The sequence below is a fragment of the Plecotus auritus genome (assembly GCF_963455305.1).
Source record: "Plecotus auritus genome assembly, chromosome: 7".
In the NCBI taxonomy this organism is placed as follows: Eukaryota; Metazoa; Chordata; class Mammalia; order Chiroptera; family Vespertilionidae; genus Plecotus; species Plecotus auritus.
The window spans coordinates 14,306,901-14,325,423 of record NC_137774.1 but is presented as its reverse complement, the minus strand read 5'-3'; the positions used below and the strand labels follow the sequence as shown (position 1 = coordinate 14,325,423).

General features: G+C 38.6%; 1 protein-coding gene and 1 pseudogene across 4 annotated transcripts in view; one reads left to right on the top strand and one right to left on the bottom strand.

Annotated features, from left to right (window-relative positions):
- Window positions 1-3,563: 3,563 nt before the first annotated feature.
- Window positions 3,564-18,523, bottom strand: part of TAF15 (TATA-box binding protein associated factor 15) — a gene marked incomplete at its 3' end in the record, with an annotated part of 35,626 nt that continues 20,666 nt past the window's right edge. For 2 of the 3 annotated variants that reach the window (XM_080680441.1, XM_080680443.1), the window contains 9 exons: window positions 15,392-15,426; window positions 14,743-14,775; window positions 13,261-13,370; window positions 10,947-11,076; window positions 7,645-7,737; window positions 6,900-6,981; window positions 5,745-5,833; window positions 5,058-5,625; window positions 3,564-3,892 (listed from right to left, as the gene is read on the bottom strand). In XM_080680441.1, the coding sequence (XP_080536567.1) occupies window positions 3,853-3,892; window positions 5,058-5,625; window positions 5,745-5,833; window positions 6,900-6,981; window positions 7,645-7,737; window positions 10,947-11,076; window positions 13,261-13,370; window positions 14,743-14,775; window positions 15,392-15,426 (1,180 nt within the window). Of the gene's footprint in view, window positions 3,893-5,053; window positions 5,626-5,744; window positions 5,834-6,899; window positions 6,982-7,644; window positions 7,738-10,946; window positions 11,077-13,260; window positions 13,371-14,742; window positions 14,776-15,391; window positions 15,427-18,523 lie in introns of those variants that run through there. The other variant, XM_080680442.1, reaches the window with a different exon arrangement.
- Window positions 8,939-10,503, top strand: LOC308254164 (calmodulin-alpha-like; annotated as a pseudogene). Its single transcript has 2 exons — window positions 8,939-9,371; window positions 10,486-10,503. The product of its transcript is annotated as a calmodulin-alpha-like (transcript).

Here is an 18,523-nt window from a genome sequence, read left to right as displayed (position 1 = left end):
GTCAGTTCTTTGGGCCTAGCCCTCACTTCCTGAGGATGCTTCTCAGGCTCCCCGGAGAAAATGTCTATACTTACCCTCGATGAATAAATGAATGTCACTCTACCTATGCTGTTCCCTTCATCAGAGGCTTCACTGATACACAGGTCTCCTCACGCTGGGTTGAAGGGACACAGAGGACAGAACCAAAGCTATTCTGGATGACCAGCCTGCCTCCCTAAACCAAGCCCTTGTCTATAACCAGAACTTAATAACAAAGCTAGAGAGTAGAGCTTCTGCCCCCAGAGGGGGGCGGGGGAAGGACTGCTGAAGGGAAAATAGAAAATCCTATAAGCATGGCTCTTGGACTATTTCCTCTTACTAACTTGCTCAACCCCCCACCACTCTCAGTGGAGATAATTAGGCTGTAGGCAAGACCAACCACACTCTCTGCTCTCTCTTCTCCTATGCCTACTTTCTACCCACCTCAGGGCCATTTCTTTGACAGGCCCTATTTATCCTTCCAAACTGCTTTAGTTCCCCCTTGTTTACTGGAGGCTTCAGTTTCCCTTTGCCAGTAGGACCTGCCACACCAATCCCAACAAATTATGTTCACCCTCAAGAGAAAAAAAAAAGTCTAGACTCTGGAATCAGATCATCTGAAATCTAGGGACCACCATTTACTTGATCACAGACTTCATCATTTTGGAGTGAAGCTCAGATATCCTTGTCTTAAAAAACTTGCTAATTCCAGTATACAGCTGGAATAAAGAACCACTATTATAGACAGTCTTATTTTAATCATATCCACTTTCATCTTAACGACTCTCAAATCTGCATCTGTAATAAATTCAATCATTTGGTCAATATTCACTAAGTCCCTAACCTGTGCCTCAGACTGTTCTAGGCACTGGGTAGAACAGTGGACAACAGACAAGGTTCCCTACTCTCCTGGAGCTCGTATTCTAATCAAGAGAGAAGTTTATACCCACAAAAAGATAATTTCAAATACTGAAAAGTACTGTGAAGACTTAAGTGGTGATGTGAAAGTAACTAGAAGAGGCAGTATTTTATTTATTTAAAGATTTTTTAAATTAATTTCAGAGGGAGAAAGGGATAGAAACACCCATGAAGAGATCGGCTGCCTCCTGCACGCCACACACTGGGGATCAAGCCCTCAACCTGGGCATGTGCCCTGACTGGGAATCAAACCATGACCTACCTCCTAGTTCATAGGTTGACACTCAACCACTGAACCACACCAGTCAGGCAGAGAGAGAGAGAGAGAGAGAGAGAGAGAGAGAGAGAGAGAGAGAGAGAGAGAGAAACCGTTTTTTAGATAAAAGCCAAGGAAGACCTCAAAGGGAGGGAGGAAGAATTTGACCCTAGTTGTAGTGAAAAGGAGTCAGCCATATGACTATCGGAGGAACAAGAATTCTAGACAATATATATACAAAATACTGAAGCAGAAGCATATCTGATACCATCAAGAATTATGACCAATGTGCTCAAAGCAAGGTAAGTCTGGATGTTATATAATGAAGTTGGAGAGGTAGACAGGCCAGATCCTATAGGGCTTTGTAAGCCAGGGTAAGGAATTTGTTGCCTACTTGAACAAAGTCATTGAAAGTGTTTTAAAGAGGCATGACATATGGTCTGATTTACATCATTACAATATCACTTGGCTGCTATATGAAAAAATCGATTTTAGAGGGGCAAGACTGGGGGGACCTAATAATGGGCAATTGCAATTGTCCTGTAGCTCATACTAGGATTGTAACCCAGACCATAAAGATGGTTTCAGGATATATTTTGGAGGTAGAATTAAAAGGAACTGCAGGTACAGAATGAATGAGAGAAAGCAAGTATAAGCTCTAAAGTTTTTTACCTGATCTGATCTAGGTGGACAGTGAGGATATTTACTGAGATGGAAAAGACTAGAAAGAGAGAAACGGACTTGGAGAGAGAGATCCAAAGTTTTGTTCAATCCTGGAGGAGTTGCCAAGAAAAATCAAATTTATTTAGTATATCCTAGTAGAGAGGTCAAGTAGGCAGCTGGGTATAAACCAGAGTTAAGGGAAGAGGTCAGGACTGAAGACATAAATTTGGTAGCCATCACTGTATTAGGTGGTTTTTAAAGCAATAACCTGAATGAGTTTGCCCAGAATAAAAGTGAGTGTAAAAAAGAGAACAGAGATCAGAACATGCCAAGGAACTTACAACATGCAAAAACCAAGTAGAGAAGTTAGTAAAAACAAAAGTCAGTATGGAACAGTATCAGGGAAGTGCAGTTTTCTCAGCTGCAGATTTGCACATCCAGATGTCTACTGGATGTCTCTACTTGTAATTTTGAGTGCCCCAAACTCAACATACCTAAAAACAATTCATTCCCACCTTGTTCCCACATCTGTTCCTTATTCAGTATTTCCTATTTCAATAAATACCTATCCAATTGCCTAGGCCAGTAACCTAACTCTTCCCTCCCAACTATTTCTGACATGTAGCCAAATCCTGTCAAATTGCCCTCATTATTTCACAAATCTATTTAGTTATGTCCTCCTTATCCAGTCAATATCTGAGCTTAGACCAGTATTTCTCACTGGCTTACCAGTCTCCTGTTCAGCTTCTTCACTTTCAGCCATTATCGTCTTTCAGTAGATACCTAACTCAGGTCAGGACACTCCCCTGGTTAAAACCTTTTGACTCCCTATTTGAAGGCCAGGGGAGGGAAACTGAAATGCAAGGACCTTATGGTAAAGCTTATTTACCTCTCCAGTCTTATCTTTTGCAAGCCTATCTTTGAACTCCTCCCTCACAATGCACTACTTACACTTCTCAAGCCAGCATCTATTCCTCAATCTCTTCATTCCTCTAATCTATTTGTTGATGTCATTAATTTTCTGCTGGGAACACCATTTCCCCAACCCAGCCTCATTACTTGGCCAATTCCTACTCTTCCCTCAAGACTCACCAAACCTTCCTGATCCCATGACTGAATTAAGTGTCCTTCAAATCAGCCCTCAAAAGCATCTTGCATTTATTCTTATTGGAGCAGTTATTTGTACATTGTGTTTGCTTGATGGGCACATATCCAGCACCTGGTATAGTGCCTGTCCCAGGCTCTTGGTAAGGGTAGAAGAAATAGTTTTTAATGAATACCAAATAACACACCATGTACACTATTGAATCATTACTCTTCTTACCTAGCCCTTAGACCTCCATATTCCCAGCATCTAGAACATTGCCCAAAATAAATGGTTCTAAATTATAAACTGGAACTTTCAAAATCATCTGGTGAGCTTGACATAAAGGTTCCTAACTCCTTCCCCATACCCCCACCAAGTTCTGATCCAACACACCTGAGATGAGGCTAAGGTGATCTAATTATGACAACTCCCTCAGGTGATTCTGATGTGCAGTCATTCTTTAGAAACTGCTATTCTAAACAGAGTAGAAGCTCAATAAATACTGTTGAAAGTAACATTTTAATTTAATGAAGTAGGCTCCATTTCCTTATTCTTCAGGGTTAGAATCTGCTGTAACTGAATCCTGAGTGTGACAGAACAATGCACTAATATACAAAAATCCACAAAACAAGAAGCCTTTATTGCAGTATTATAAAACACTTTCCATTTTGGCAATATTTTACAACGCACTTAGCTTCAAGGGTTGGGAAGGAGAAAGTTGGAAACTAAAGGGGAAAATTCCAACAGACATTACTAAAAGAAAAACTGTCCCAGCCCTCCCACCCAAATAAAATTCTAAATGTCACTTAATTTCACTACCCAAGAAGAGGCCACCAGGAAAGCAGCAGGCAAAACTCTGGCAATTTCACTATGGATCATGTCAGAGACAAAGGAACATTCAAAACAGTCATCAGTATGGTCGGTTGCGCTGATCATTTCTGTAGTCATTTCTAGGAATGAAAAATAAAGAGCCAGATTAAATTCTAATTTTCTACCAAAGGAGCGCATCAAATACCTCTTCAGGGTGCTGGTGACTGGTATCAGCTTGACAATTTCTGCAAGGATAGCACCATGCCTGCTTTCTCTACTCCTAGAGGATGCGTAATAAATATCTTATCAGCTTTAAGATCCTAAAAGCAGCTTTACTATCACCAACTTATTAAAAATTTCCACCTAGAATAAGGACTCCAAACCACTGTGGTATTTTCAGGAGGCCAATGGAAACATATCCTCCGGTGAGGATTAAAACAAATTTTAAAAACCATATCTATTTTAAAAAAGAATAAACTGTTTCACAATTGTAACTCTACCTTTGCCCACCCTGTATATACACTTTTATAGGATTTGCCACACAGTAAGAAGTATTCAATAGATAATTACTAATAGCAAACAATTACACAGTACTTACTATGGGCCAGCAACTGTTATAACAGTTAATCTAAATCTATGAAGGAAGTATTATTAGCCCCACTGTACACATCAGAGTACTGATGCTCCACAGGGTTAAGTAACTTGCCTAAAGTCACATAGCTAGAAAGTGGTGGAGACAAGACTTAAACCCAAGCAATCTTCCTCTAAACTCTGTGCTCTTAACCACATGCTATACTAAGTCTCACTACCTATAATCCCTCTGGCTTATAATAACTAAAAGTTATTTAATATCACTGGTCATTCCATTTTTTCTGCCTCTACATCATTCATTGTGCAGTATGCAACACACTCCCAGCAGTGCCATCAGTGATTTTCATCTGGAAAAGGTATTACCAGAATTGCCAGAAAAACAACTGTAGGGTATATATAGCACACATGATTTGAAAAAGCATACCCCACCACTGAGATTAAGAATTCCTAATTTACACAGTTTCAAAATACCACTCAATCTCAATTACCTTTATCTATGGGAATGAATAATACACACATACATTCAAATATAAGGAATTATGAGTAAGAATTTCCAAAACAATAAATTTTAGAAACTGCTAAGGAGGGAACTAAGCATCTTCTCCATCCTTACTGGCAGAATTGTCAATGGGAAATTCAAGTGCCAAAACACTAGACAATAAAAAACCTTAAAATCTAGGAGCAGTGAGGTAAAAACTATGTTCTAATACTCACCTTCCTCCCATTTTGCCTCCGTAGCCACCTCGGTCTCCTCCATAGCTGCCACCACTCCGATCTCCTCCGTAGCCTCCACTTCGGTCTCCACCATAGCCACCGCCACAACCACGGTCTCCTCCGTAGCTCCCCCCACTTCGGTCTCCACCGTAGCCTCCTCGATCTCCACCATAGCCTCCTCGGTCCCCACCGTAGCCTCCACGGTCCCCACCGTAGCCGCCTCGGTCCCCACCGTAGCCACCTCGGTCCCCACCGTAGCCGCCTCGGTCCCCACCGTAGCCGCCTCGGTCTCCTCCATAGCCGCCTCGGTCCCCACCGTAGCCGCCTCGGTCTCCTCCATAGCCGCCTCGGTCTCCTCCATAGCCGCCTCCTCTGTCCCCACCATAACCACCCCCACTTCTATCTCCACCATAGCCACCCCCACTTCTGTCTCCTCCATAGCCACCCCCACTTCTGTCTCCACCATAGCCACCACCACTTCTGTCTCCACCATAGCCACCTCGGTCTCCACCTCTGCCCCCACGACCTCTATAGCCCCTCTCTCCACCGTAGCCTCTTCCCCGGAAATCTGCAAGGTAGAAATAGAAACCAGTGAGGTCAGCAAAATAATGTAAAGCTTCCTTAGTGCTAGTCAGAAGACAAACACCATGTAGGTGCTAATAAGGCTGACCCAAAGAGCTAACCTACCTCCTCCTGAGGGACGAGAATCCTCTGGTCTGGGCTCATTGCACTGATTGCAGGAGTTCCTTCGAGCAAAGTTCATATTTCCACATGACCTGAGAAGTAAGGAAGATAAAAGGTTCCATAGCTTCCAAGGGATTCAGAACCCCCACTTGCAGCTTCCAACCTCAATCCTAACTTCTATTCCTACCAAAGTAAATGGAATAAAAAAATGGGCAACAGACCTAAATAGAATCTTTTCGAAAGAAGACAGAAGGAGGGCCAAGAGACACATGAAAACATGCTCAAAGTCACTAATTATCCGAGAGATGCAAATCAAAACGACAATGCGATACCATCTCACACCTGTCAGAATGGCTATCATCAACAAATCAACAAACGACAAGTGTTGGCGAGGATGCGGAGAAAAAGGAACCCTCGTGCACTGCTGGTGGGAATGCAGACTGGTGCAGCCACTGTGGAGAACAGTATGGAGTTTCCTCAAAAAACTGAAAATGGAACTCCCATTTGACCCAGTAATCCCACTCCTGGGAATATATCCTAAGAAACTAGAAACACCAATCAGAAAGGATATATGCACCCCTATGTTCATAGCAGCACAATTTACCATAGCTAAGATTTGGAAACAGGCTAAGTGCCCGTCAGCAGATGACTGGATCAGAAAACTATGGTACATCTACACAATGGAATACTATGCTGCCATAAAAAAGAAGGAATTACTACCATTTGTAGGCACCTGGATGGAATTAGAGAACATTATGCTAAGTGAAATAAGCCAGTCAATGAAAGAAAAATACCACATGATCTCACTCATTTGGGGATAATGAAAAACATTATAAACTGATGAACAAAAAGATAGATACAGAGGCAGTAAAGCATCAAACAGACTGTCAAATTACAGCAGTAAGGTTAGGGAGAGGTGGGGGAAATAAGAGATCAACTGAAGGACTTATATGCATGTATATAAGAGTAACAAACGGATGCAAAACATTGGGGGGTGAGGCATGTATGGGAGTGGGGTGGGGGGGGCAATGGTAAGATATGTACACATATAATACCTTAATAAAAAAAAAAATTAAATTAAATTAAATTAAATTAAATTAAATTAAATTAAAAAACAAACAAACAAAAAAAAAAAAACAAAGTAAATGGAATACTTACGGATTAGGGCAAACCCAGTCCCCACTTTTGGGGTCTCCACCTCTCCCCTGAAAGCCTCCACGGCCTCTATATCCTCCACGGCCTGAGGAATATAGGGGAGGAAGAGAGAAAAATCAGCAGCAGACCTTAACTAAGCAGAGAAAAAGCACCAGATGAAAGAACTAACAGCAAGTGCCTACCATGAACTGGATAGCCCCACACCCTTGTGGTAGGCCTCCATGATTCTTTAATTTGGGGCTTTATGTAGTAAGTGCAGGAAATGTGAGAAAGACCCCAGGCACACTTTATAGTGTCAATAATGCACTTAAAAACTTTTCTGTAATACACTCCTTAGTTTGAGAATCTCAGTGATAAAGGTTAAGTGAAAAGACATATTCCAAATTTAAGGAATTAGACCCAACAGAAATAATAAGCTAGCAGTAACTGTATCAGGGAACTTACAAACTGGTCAAATTAAGTACCTAATTAGGGGTCATTTAAATGACTGCCTCCTGATTTCAGGGTTAATAACAAACTGCTATACAGCTTTCCAAAGAGATATTTACAACCTTCTCCCACTATTCTCTTAGGTATTATATGACATCTTATTTACTAGTCTCCTATTTAGTACCCACTCTCACCTTAAAACAGAAGGAAAAAGACCAAGGGAGAGAAAGAGGTGTAGCAAGTTCTCACAATAGGGACAGAACATACACTTAAATTCAAACCCTTTGTACAATATCCAGGCCAGTAACAAGTATCTTACCTCGCCGCCCACCTCCACTTCCACCTCCCCTCATAAATTCAGGTCTTCTGGTAGCAAAGGACACTTTAATGATGTTGCCATGAAATTCTTTCCCTAAGAAGAAAGAAAATGGTTTTGAAGAAATGCTACTCTACATCTGCATTTCTCAACAACTGTAAATTGTCTTGGGTAATTTCAATTTCAGAGGAATAAGTGACACGTCCTCACAAAAATTCAAACACACTAGTGTTCCCAAACAGTCAAGGTAACAGTGCTAAGACATGACATAATCTATTGAATAGAGCAGTTCTGTCACTGGGAGAGTCATTTATTACTAAGCAAAAAATAAAATAAAAATCTATTTTTACATGAGCAATGTGTATAGTTTGCTATTGTTTTTTTTAAAAGGAATGTGTGTGTGCATATACACACATGCATAAGTGTGCACATGTACTTCCATATGTACACATGTGTTTGTATATACGTTGTCTATTTTACTTCAGTCTCAATAGGGGACAAGAAACCACTGATGGGGTTAGGGGTAGTCAAAGGTATAAAGGAAACTCATTTTTTACTATATACACTCTTGGTACTGTTTGACATTTTTTTTACCATATGTAATATCTTTAAAAATAATGTGTACATATGTGATTACTTACATACATGCACTATACACAAATTCTGCTGCCCTAGGCCTTAAAGATAGAAATTAATCTTTTTACTTTATATTAAATAAGGGAACTAACATATAAAGAAAAGATTCATAAAACAGCTTTAAATCCAAGAGCCCTGGCTCCCTGAACAAAGCCCTAATCAACTTGCAACAATGTCAAATGGTATGACATGCACTTTGACATAGGAAGCAATTCAAGGATCAGTATTTTTAAAGCTGTAAAAAGACCTGGTAAGAGATGAACTATAGACTTACAATTTAAGAGGCTCATAGACCCTATGGGCAAATGGCACAATAATTTTTAAACATATCATGAGCAAAAGAAATTGCTTTATGATTCACAGAAACTGTAAAAAAGCAGAAGTGAGGGAAGATGGACCCAGCCTTCAAGAGCAAGGTGTTAGGGGCCTGATGGATTAGTATAAAAACATAAAGAATATGGAGGTAAGAAGACATAGGGTATCACAATCTCATCTTGAAAGAAGTAAAGAAGTAAAATTATGTTTTGAAAAACACAGGGGAATTTATAACATGAGGAAATGACTATGTTAAAATGTTAAGTGAAAAAAACATGAAGTCCGAGTAGAGTGGGCATGCTGAGTGGTTGTGTGGTAGCATCTCAGATATCAGAGCGCTTGCAGCATGGCTGACCAACTGACTGAAGAGCAGATTGCAGAATTCAAGGAAGCTTTTTCACTATTTGACACAATGTGATGGAACTATAACAAAGAAATTGGGAACTGTAATGAGGCCTCTTGGGCAGAATCTCACAGAAGCAGAGTTACATGACACGATTAATGAAGTGGATGCTGATGGTAATGGCACAACTGACTTCCCAGAATTTCTGACAATGATGGCAAGAAAAATGAAAGACACAGACAATGAAGAAGAAATTAGAGAAGAATTCCATGTGTTTGATAAAGATGACACTTGCTATATTAGTGCAGCAGAGCTTTGTCATGTGATGACAAACCTTGGAGAGAAGTTAGCAGTTAAAGTTGATGAAATGATCAGGGGAGTAGCGATTGATAGTGATGGTCAAGTAAACTATGAAGAGTTTGTACAAATGATGACAGCAAAGCAAAGGCATTATACAGAATGTGTTGAATTTCTTGTACAAAACTGTTTATTTGCCTTTTCTTGTAACTTATCTGGAAAAGGTTTTCCCTACTGTCAAAAAAATATGCATGTATAGTAATTAAGACTTCATTTCTCCATGTTTTCTTCCCTTATTTTACTATCATTGTCCTGAAACCTTATTTTAGAAAATTGATTAAGGGCTTACTCTGGATATATCTAAGCCCTTCTGCACATCTAAACTTAGATGGAGTTGGTCCAATGAGGAGATATCTGGGTTATGCCTTTTTTTTAAATGTATTTTTGTTGATTTCAGAGAGGAAGGGAAAGGAAGAGTGACATAGAAACATCAATGATGAGAGAGAATTATTGATCGGCTGCCTCCTGCACACCCCCTACGGGGGGGTTAGGATCGAGCCTGCAACCCGGGCATGTATCCTTGACCGGAATTGAACCCAGGACCTTACAGTCCCCAGGCCAACACTCTATCCACTGAGCCAAACCGGCTAGGGCGCTATGCCTTTTTTCAAGTAGTTTTCTTTAGGAACTGTCAGCATGTTGTTGAAGCATGGAGTTACAACTCTGTGTGGACTATGGACAGTCAACAATATGTACCTAAAAGTTGCACAACTGCAAAACAGGTGTATTATCCAGGTACTCAGACACTATTTTTTTGCACTGCTGGTCCTGTACCAGAAACACTTTATTTCATTGTTACTTGCTTTTTAAACTTTGTTTAGCCACTTAAAATCTGTTTACAGCACAATTTGCCTCAAATCCATTCCAATTTGTATATTTGTTTTCCAATAAAAAAAACTTTACATGCTCCTCCCCCGCAAAAAAAAGAATGAGACAAAATTACATGTGTAATATAATGATAAACTATTTTTAAAATACATTAAAAAAAACTGGAAAGTTAGTAAGAAATATTATTAGCAGTTATCTGAGAACTATAGTTGCTTTCTTCTACTTTCCATAGTTTATTTTCAGTGGGAAAAAGTCTTATTATTTCTTCTAAGTATGTCTTAATTAACTTTGTATTTGAAAGAAAATTAATCTAAATTTTAAAAGAATATTGGGTCAACCAGGCCAACCCTTTACATCTATAACAGGGTGGCCTCAAAGCTTAAGGCATGATATAAGGAAATATTCTAGACAAAAACAAGGAGAAAGCTCATCTCATTTCTAAGGATATGTAAAATATCTGGCCTGTATTCTTAATAAATAAAATTAGCTATAAAAGTAAACAGGAAGCCCTGGCCGGTTTGGCTCAGTGGATAGAGCATCAGCCTGCTGACTGAAGAGTCCCAGGTTCAATTCTGGTCAATGGCACATGCCTGGGTCGCAGGCTTGATTCCCAGTAGGGGGCGTGCAGGAGGCAGCCGATCAATGATTCTCTCATCATTGATGTTTCTATCTCTCTCTCCCTTCCTCTCTGAAATCAATAAAAACGTATTAAAAAGAAAAAAAGTAAACAGGAAAATAACAGTGGTTATATCAGAACATATTTTGACTTCAACACTAGGAAACATTTATCCAAACGGCATGTTGAAATTATATGAATGAGGTATACCATCAAACCAGTCAATGGCTGCCTTAGCTGAAGGAGGGTCATCAAATGACACTGTCGCCTCCCCTTTTGGCTTCCCTGTGTCCTTGTCTGTGTACAGATTTATCATTGGTTTTCCAGTCTTCTTATTTGTCTGAGGAACAAACAAGTTGGTGTTAGTATTTTAAGGAAAAGTGATCAGGAACCATATCATTTATTATTTTTAAGGAATTCATACACCTCACTCTTCAGATTCAGATATAAGACTAAAGCTCACAAAATACTATGTACCTTTTATAAAAATGAAGTTATCTCTAGTTGTAAAAAAGAAAATACTCTAAGACACATTAAGTGAAAACCAAACTAAAAATAATACATAGTATACTGTTTTATCTATGTAGAATTTCTTTGAACCCCCCCAAGCCCTGCCCAAAAAAAAGTAAACATTGCTTCATGTAAATGTATACCTTGTAAAACGAATTAAAAAGACCAGGAAGAATGTTCACTAAGCAAATCAATACATTACCACTAAGATTACAAACCAGATTTGGCTAGGATGGGAGTGGAAGACAAAGGAGAATTTTTACTTAACCAGAATTGTGAATTTTTTAATCTACTAACACTGCTCTAAAGGATGCTTTCTAGGTGAGAGATGAAAATATTTGCATGAAACAAATAGCGTACAACACACTGAAGTAAACAATAAAGTTATAAAATAAAGCATTATATATTGGGCTAATATATATCACAGACATGAAATACCAAAGTAAAAATCCTATCTAATAAAAGGGTGATATGCAAATTGACCGGCACTCCAACACACAAGATGACCGCCCCCATGTGGTCAAAGATGGCTGCCCCCATGTAGACACAAGATGGCCACCACAAGATGGCCAGCAAGGGAGGGCAGTTGGGAGGAACCAGGCCTGCAGGGGAGGGCAGTTGGGAGGAACCAGGCCTGCAAGGGAGGGAAGTTGGGGGCGATCAGGACTGCAGGGGAGGGCAGTTAGGGGTGACCAGGCCGGCAAGGGAAGGCAGTTAGGGGTGACCAGGCTGGCAGGGGAGGGCAGTTAGGGGCAAACGGGCCAGGAGGGGAGCAGTTTAGCGTCGATCAGGCTGGCAGGGGAGTGATTAGGGGGTGATCAGGCTGGCAGGCAGAAGGGTCAGGGGCAATCAGGCAGGCAGGCAGGCAGGCAGGCAGGCGAGCAGTTGGGAGCCAGCGGTCCTGGATTGTGAGAGTGATGTCTGACTGCCCATTTAGGCCTGATCCCACTGGGTTCGGGCCTAAACGGGCAGTCGAACATCCCTCGAGGGGTCCCAGATTGGAGAGGGTGCAGGCTGGGCTGAGGGACACATAACCTCCCCACCCCTCGTGCATGAATTTCGTGCACCGGGCCTCTAGTGTTTTATAACAACTTGAGTTTGCATTTATTTGTATTTCAGAATCTATAAAATGTTCTCACAATCTCATTTGGTTCTCACAATTTTAGGTGCTAGTCAGACTGTTTATATATTTTTTTAAATATGTTTTTACTGATTTTAGAGAGGGAGGGAGAAGGATCGAGAGAGAGAAACATTGATGAGAACGGAACATCATCAATCTGCTGCCTCCTGAATGCCCCCTACTGGGATCAAGCCCACAACCTGGGCATGTGCCCTGATAGGGAATCACACCAGTGATCTCTCTCTCTCTTTTTTTTTACAGTTTTGGACTTTTTTTTCTTTTTACAAACCCTTGTGTCGAGGGCTGACTTTCAATAGATCGCAGCGAGGGAGCTGCTCTGCTACATACGAAACCCAGACCCAGAAGCAGGTTGTCTATGAATGGTTTAGCGCCAGCACACCAGTGATCTCTTGATGGGTGGGTCGATGCTCAACCACTTAGACACACCTGCTGGGCCAATTTTTAGAGCCTTAAGATTAAAAGCTAAAGCTGTGAAAGGCTGTGGAAAGGTAAACACAAACTAGGAATAAAATCTTAATGTATTTAGCAAATGCCTGCAGACAATGGTGAGCATGTACATCAATGAATATTAAGAGATAAGGCTAGCCCTGGCCCTGGGTGGATAGCTCAATTGGTTAGAGCGTCGTCTGATACACCAAGGTTTCGGGTTCAATCCCTAGTTGGGGCACATACAAGAATCAACCAGTATTATCATAAATAAATGGAACAACAAAGTGATGTTTCTCTCCCTCTCTAAAATAAATAAATAAAAATTTTATTAAAAAAGAGAGCCAAGCCTTACTAGAGTATAGGCTTATTATGTAATCTATGTATCTTAACCAGAATATGTTAATGACTGTGAGATTTTTAACATAAGCCATACTTTTCACTCACCTTGATAATTCCTATCTGTTTAAAGAACTCCCCCACTTGATCTGTAGACACACCCTCCCCAAGTCCTTGTACAAAGATTGTGTTGTTATCTGAATTATCAGATTCTGAATCTAAGAGAAAAAAAAATTATGGTTAATTTTACATAGTCCCTGGTTTTACTACATCCTGCTTAGTAATCAAGAACAATAATTTATTGTCCAATATTCAACTGTTTCTATGACCAAAAGAAAAAAGGTTCAATATAAGAAAAACCTTATATAAAACATGCAAAGTGGTCACAATCATTATTTGGTCAATTCTTACAACTAAACTTAAGGTAAAGTGGATCAAGTCCACACTATATAAAATACATAAGACCAATTAAGAGAGATCTTACAAATCTGACTCTTTAGATTCAGATATAGCACTAACGCTCATGAAGAGATGAAGAAAATTTATAAATGTGCACTCTTTTCTTTGAAGAGCTTTAATTCTTTATGGCTAATCAATACTTTTAAGGCTCTCTAGTGGAAAAGTCCCCAAATCTAGCACTTTGGACCTCCAAGCAAGCTAGGCAGAATTGGTGGTTTCCCCATCCACTGCAAAAAGCTTTGTATATAGGGGCACCTTGACACACACCTTACCTTACATGCACACTTTTGGATTAGTACAACAAAGTAAGAAAGATGTAAAAAATTCAGTCCATCAAGGGATAATTGCCATCCATATAGAATACTTTGGCATCTTAATAAAAACAAAAGTTCTGATTTCAATATATATTAAAATTTTTTGTCTCAAAGATTTTAAATCTCTAAATCATAACTTTCAGGCCTGGCCAGGTAGCTCAGTTGGTTAGAGCATCATCCCAATATGCCAGAGTATAGGTTCAATCCCCAGTCGGGGCACATACAGAAACAACCAATGAATGCATAAATAAGTGGAACAACAAATCAATGTTTCTCTCTCTCTCTAAAAATCAATCAATAAATATAATTTAAATCATAACTTTCAAATGGCTCCATGTAGCCTTGAATTTCATTTAAAAATAAAAAACCACATGAAATTAGTGACTCGTGCCCAGAGTAAGACAATTCTCTCATGTATGAATTCAGGTTTCTTAGGCCCACTAAGGAGACTACCAATCCAATGTTATAGTTTCATAAGCAAAGCTTTTCTACTTCTAATGATATCAATTCTCTCAAATCTGATTTGTAGTGATTAAAGAAAGAATACTAATTAGCAGTACAAAATCAAATATTTCTTCACAAAAGAAAAAGCAGAACATAGGAAAGCATAAACATAATTTTTTGTAGCAAACTTTCCAATCAATCTCCCTAAATTTTTCTTTCTGGTATGTCTAGAAGTAAAGCTCCCCAGTTTTGGCAGTACTATCAAATTAAATCTTTCTCCTGCACTAACTCCTCCAAACACACCTTTCCCTTGAAAAAAGTGGAACAGTAACATTCTCTTAAAGGCAAAGTTATAAACTACCATAAACCTTACCAGCATCTGATCTGGGTCCATAATCCCTGTGACCTAGGAAAAAGAAGAGAAAAAGAAAAGAAAAGCTATTTAAGACAACTCATTAGAAACTATTATAAAACAGAAATAATAACCAAGGCATGAAAAGTCAATACTTCCAAAATCCTTGAAACAAGTCAACCATCACAGATTTATAAAGTAAATATATAAATTAAGTTTTATTAAAAGTTTAAGAAATCAAGATGAATGTCAATTATGTCCCAAACAACACCTGCAACTTTGGCATTATGCTACTAATATCACTTTTGTTAAGCTCTGGTTGTGAAGGCTGATTAGAAAACCCTAGTAATTTAAAAACACCATGTCAGCTACCTTTACTTAAAAAATGTACTGTTCAAAATCCAGTGAAGGTCTTATTCATTGGTCACCACAGACTCTTTCATGCAAATTCACTGTGTAGAAATCCATTGGACTGAGATCAACTTTGGCTTTTTAATGTTTTCTTTGATATATATACATGTATATATAGAGAATCTATTTTTTTAAAGCACACAACACACACCAGCCTCAACCGAGTAAGAAAGGGCTTAGACTGCATCTGCGAGATATTGGTGGCTTTTAGATTTATATAGCATTTCCACTGAAACATTTTGGGATACTCAGCACTTACCACCAAAATTTTTGAAGCCACCGCGGTCACCACCACTGCAGAGGAAAAATTGAAGAAATGATTTCTTCCTTAAGTCTCTAATGTGCTGAGCCCTGGGCTCAATCTACACTTAACTGTCACAAGTAGAGCACCTAGGAAAACAGTAGCACCTCTAACTTTCCAGTAAATTCCACTTCATAAACTTCAAAATGTTGTTTTTACCTAAGTGTTTTCCCAATGATCTATTTCCACAAGCGTGTCTTTTCAAGTGTATTACAGAACATATCTATAATATACTTATTTAAAGTCTTCCCAACCCCAAGCCAAAGGGATACTATTCAAATCATAACTTAAAGCTGGAGGCACAGCATGAAGAATGCCAGAGAAACAATCTTTCCAAGGAGATAAAAAAATTAGAAGAACAACATAAAGCAAGGTTAAGATTTTGACAGCAGAATATAAGAGATAAAAACTTTAGTGTATTTTATTCTGATACAAAATAGGTTTTATGAGATGAAGAAAAAGGGGAAGATAGTTACAGTAATATTCTAAAAACTATGGATTGTGTCAGATGGGTATGAAATTTATCAGAATGATCATTTAGTAAGTTATATAATATCTAATCACTGAGGTGTACACCTGAAACTAATACTGTATATCAACTGTTAATTGAAAAATAAAAAATGATTTAAAAAATAAGTGCAGTACAAATATACATGAAAGTAAGCCTGAATGAAAGCAGTCTTAAAATTGCAAATCATTCTAAAAGCTGATAAAATGAGCATTAAAAAAAGGTTTAACTTAAAATTGCCCACTTACTCCATACCCACTATAATGTACGAGGATCTCTTCACAGCAAAGCTACTGAGGTTCATGTTGTTAAATGTTCTGTACACCATTTGGTAGACTGTATCAGACAGAATGCAATACACTCCAATACTGCAACTTCCCACAAGAAAATGACTTATTTGGCAAATTTCCACTGTCAGATAAGTCAATGGTCCTTATGTGCACAGCTTTATGTAAGAATCTAAGATCTCTTATCAAGAAACTCTAAACATCCATACACTGAAAGCTTGTTTCTCTTGACTGAATTAAGTAATCCTCTAAGATTCAAGTGCTGAAATGGAAATTAAAACACAAAGTTTTCAGATGGCGATACCTAATCTTCTACTGTAACCCAAGAAAACTAATCCAATATACTAATGTCTCTTCACTGCTAAAAAGCCTCTCTGGGGATAAACATGCCCTCTACATGGCTTTTCTAAGCCATCCCAGAGAAAAACCACTCTGACTAAATTATGAGAAAGATAGTCTTCTTTTATCATTAATCTATTCTACTAACTTGATATAAAAAAATTACCTCTTGCAATCAGCTTAGATACATACATCTTAACACGCTATTTGTTCTATTTGATTTTCAGGAAGCCTAAAAAGGAAATTAAGCCAAAAGAGTTCTTGAGATTAAACTGCTAAAAATCTTATTAGAAACCAAAATATCTCAGGTTTCTTCAACGATGACCATTAGAATTCCAAAAAATGATGAGGAAAGAACCAGTGAAAATGTTTATTTTAGTTCATATTCCTATGTGAGGGAGTTAAAGTCCCAGGATAAAGTAGATTTTTTTAAATAGGCAATTTTCACAAGTAAATACTGAAAGAAATACTCTTATTTTGCTGTCATCTTAACTGAGTACCAAATTGTTTATATGGCCAAAAGATAACATGTAATTTCATACATCAGCTAATTCCTACAATTTGTATTATGGTCAGCAATATAACTTTCAACAATTTTTAAAAAGGACATACCACTGCAAAATAAAAGGGATATAAAACAAATGACATTTGAATAGGTTTATAATTTCCTATTCCCTCATACAGTGAGTGGCATTTCAATTTAAGTCATCTTTACTGAGCATTTCCTTAGAAAATATAACAGCTGAAGATTTCAACATAATATCCATAAATACGGAAACACCTACTGCACCTTAAATACGGAAACACCTAGTACTAGTCTTCAAACTAAGATTCAGGGTAGAGTGTTTTTTTTTTTAAATATGTTTTTATTGATTTTAGAGAGAAAAAGGGAGAGGGAGAGAGATAGAAACCTCAATGATGAGAGAGAGACATCAATCAGCTGCCTCCTGCACACTCCCTACTGGGATCGAACCGGGACATGTGCCCTGACAGGGCATCAAAACTGCTACCTCTTAGTGCAGGGGATGACACTCAACCAACTGTGCCACACTGGCCAGGGTACAGTCTTAACTATCACTAATCAATCTTGAAAATTTGAACAACACTAATTCTTCCCTCGGCTTCAGATTCTTCCTTTACAAAATAAGGGTCTCTATCCTTGCTACTCAAAGGGCCATCCATAGAACAGCAGCATAAACTGAGCCTGCCTTGGTCTCAAAAGAGCGTGATCTTGGGCCTCACCCTAGACCAGTGGTCGGCAAACTGCGGCTCGCGAGCCACATGAAGCTCGCGAGCCGCGGTTTGCCGCTCTGTTGACTAATGAGTTTGCCGACCACTGCCCTAGACCTAATGATCAGAATCTGCATTTTAATAAGATCCCCAATAAATTAATATGTACATTAAAGTTTGAGAAGCACTGGTCTAGATGATCTAAAAAAGTTTTCTTCCAACTTCAAATGTTTCAATCATTTTTCTCTTTTCTTATTAGAAAATTCCATATTTGCTATATTATAATCTCTTATAAGAAATTTATTACATTAAATACAGTAAATAAACCTCAGGCAGTACTATTATTTAACAGAGGATCGGCTTATGGTTAAGAATCTTTCTTTCAAACCTGCAGTAAAGTTACAAGTCCCTTTTCCATATACCAAGTTAAGGCCTCACCAGCAAATTAAGACATGAACATATGTGAACATCTATGATTCAAGATTTTGCCACAACAAATTTGTTTTCCTCCCTGAAAAGGAAGCAAACTTATGCACATAAAAAAATTCCTAACGAAAGAACATTTTAAGGTGAAGCAGTAGAGGTATTTATACTCAAAGTTACAGCTGAATGCCCCCTGCATAAGGAAACCAACTGAATACTTTTAAAAATATATATATTTTTATTGATCTCATAGAAGAAGGAAGAGGGAGAGAGAAAGAAACATCAATGATGATGGGAATAAGC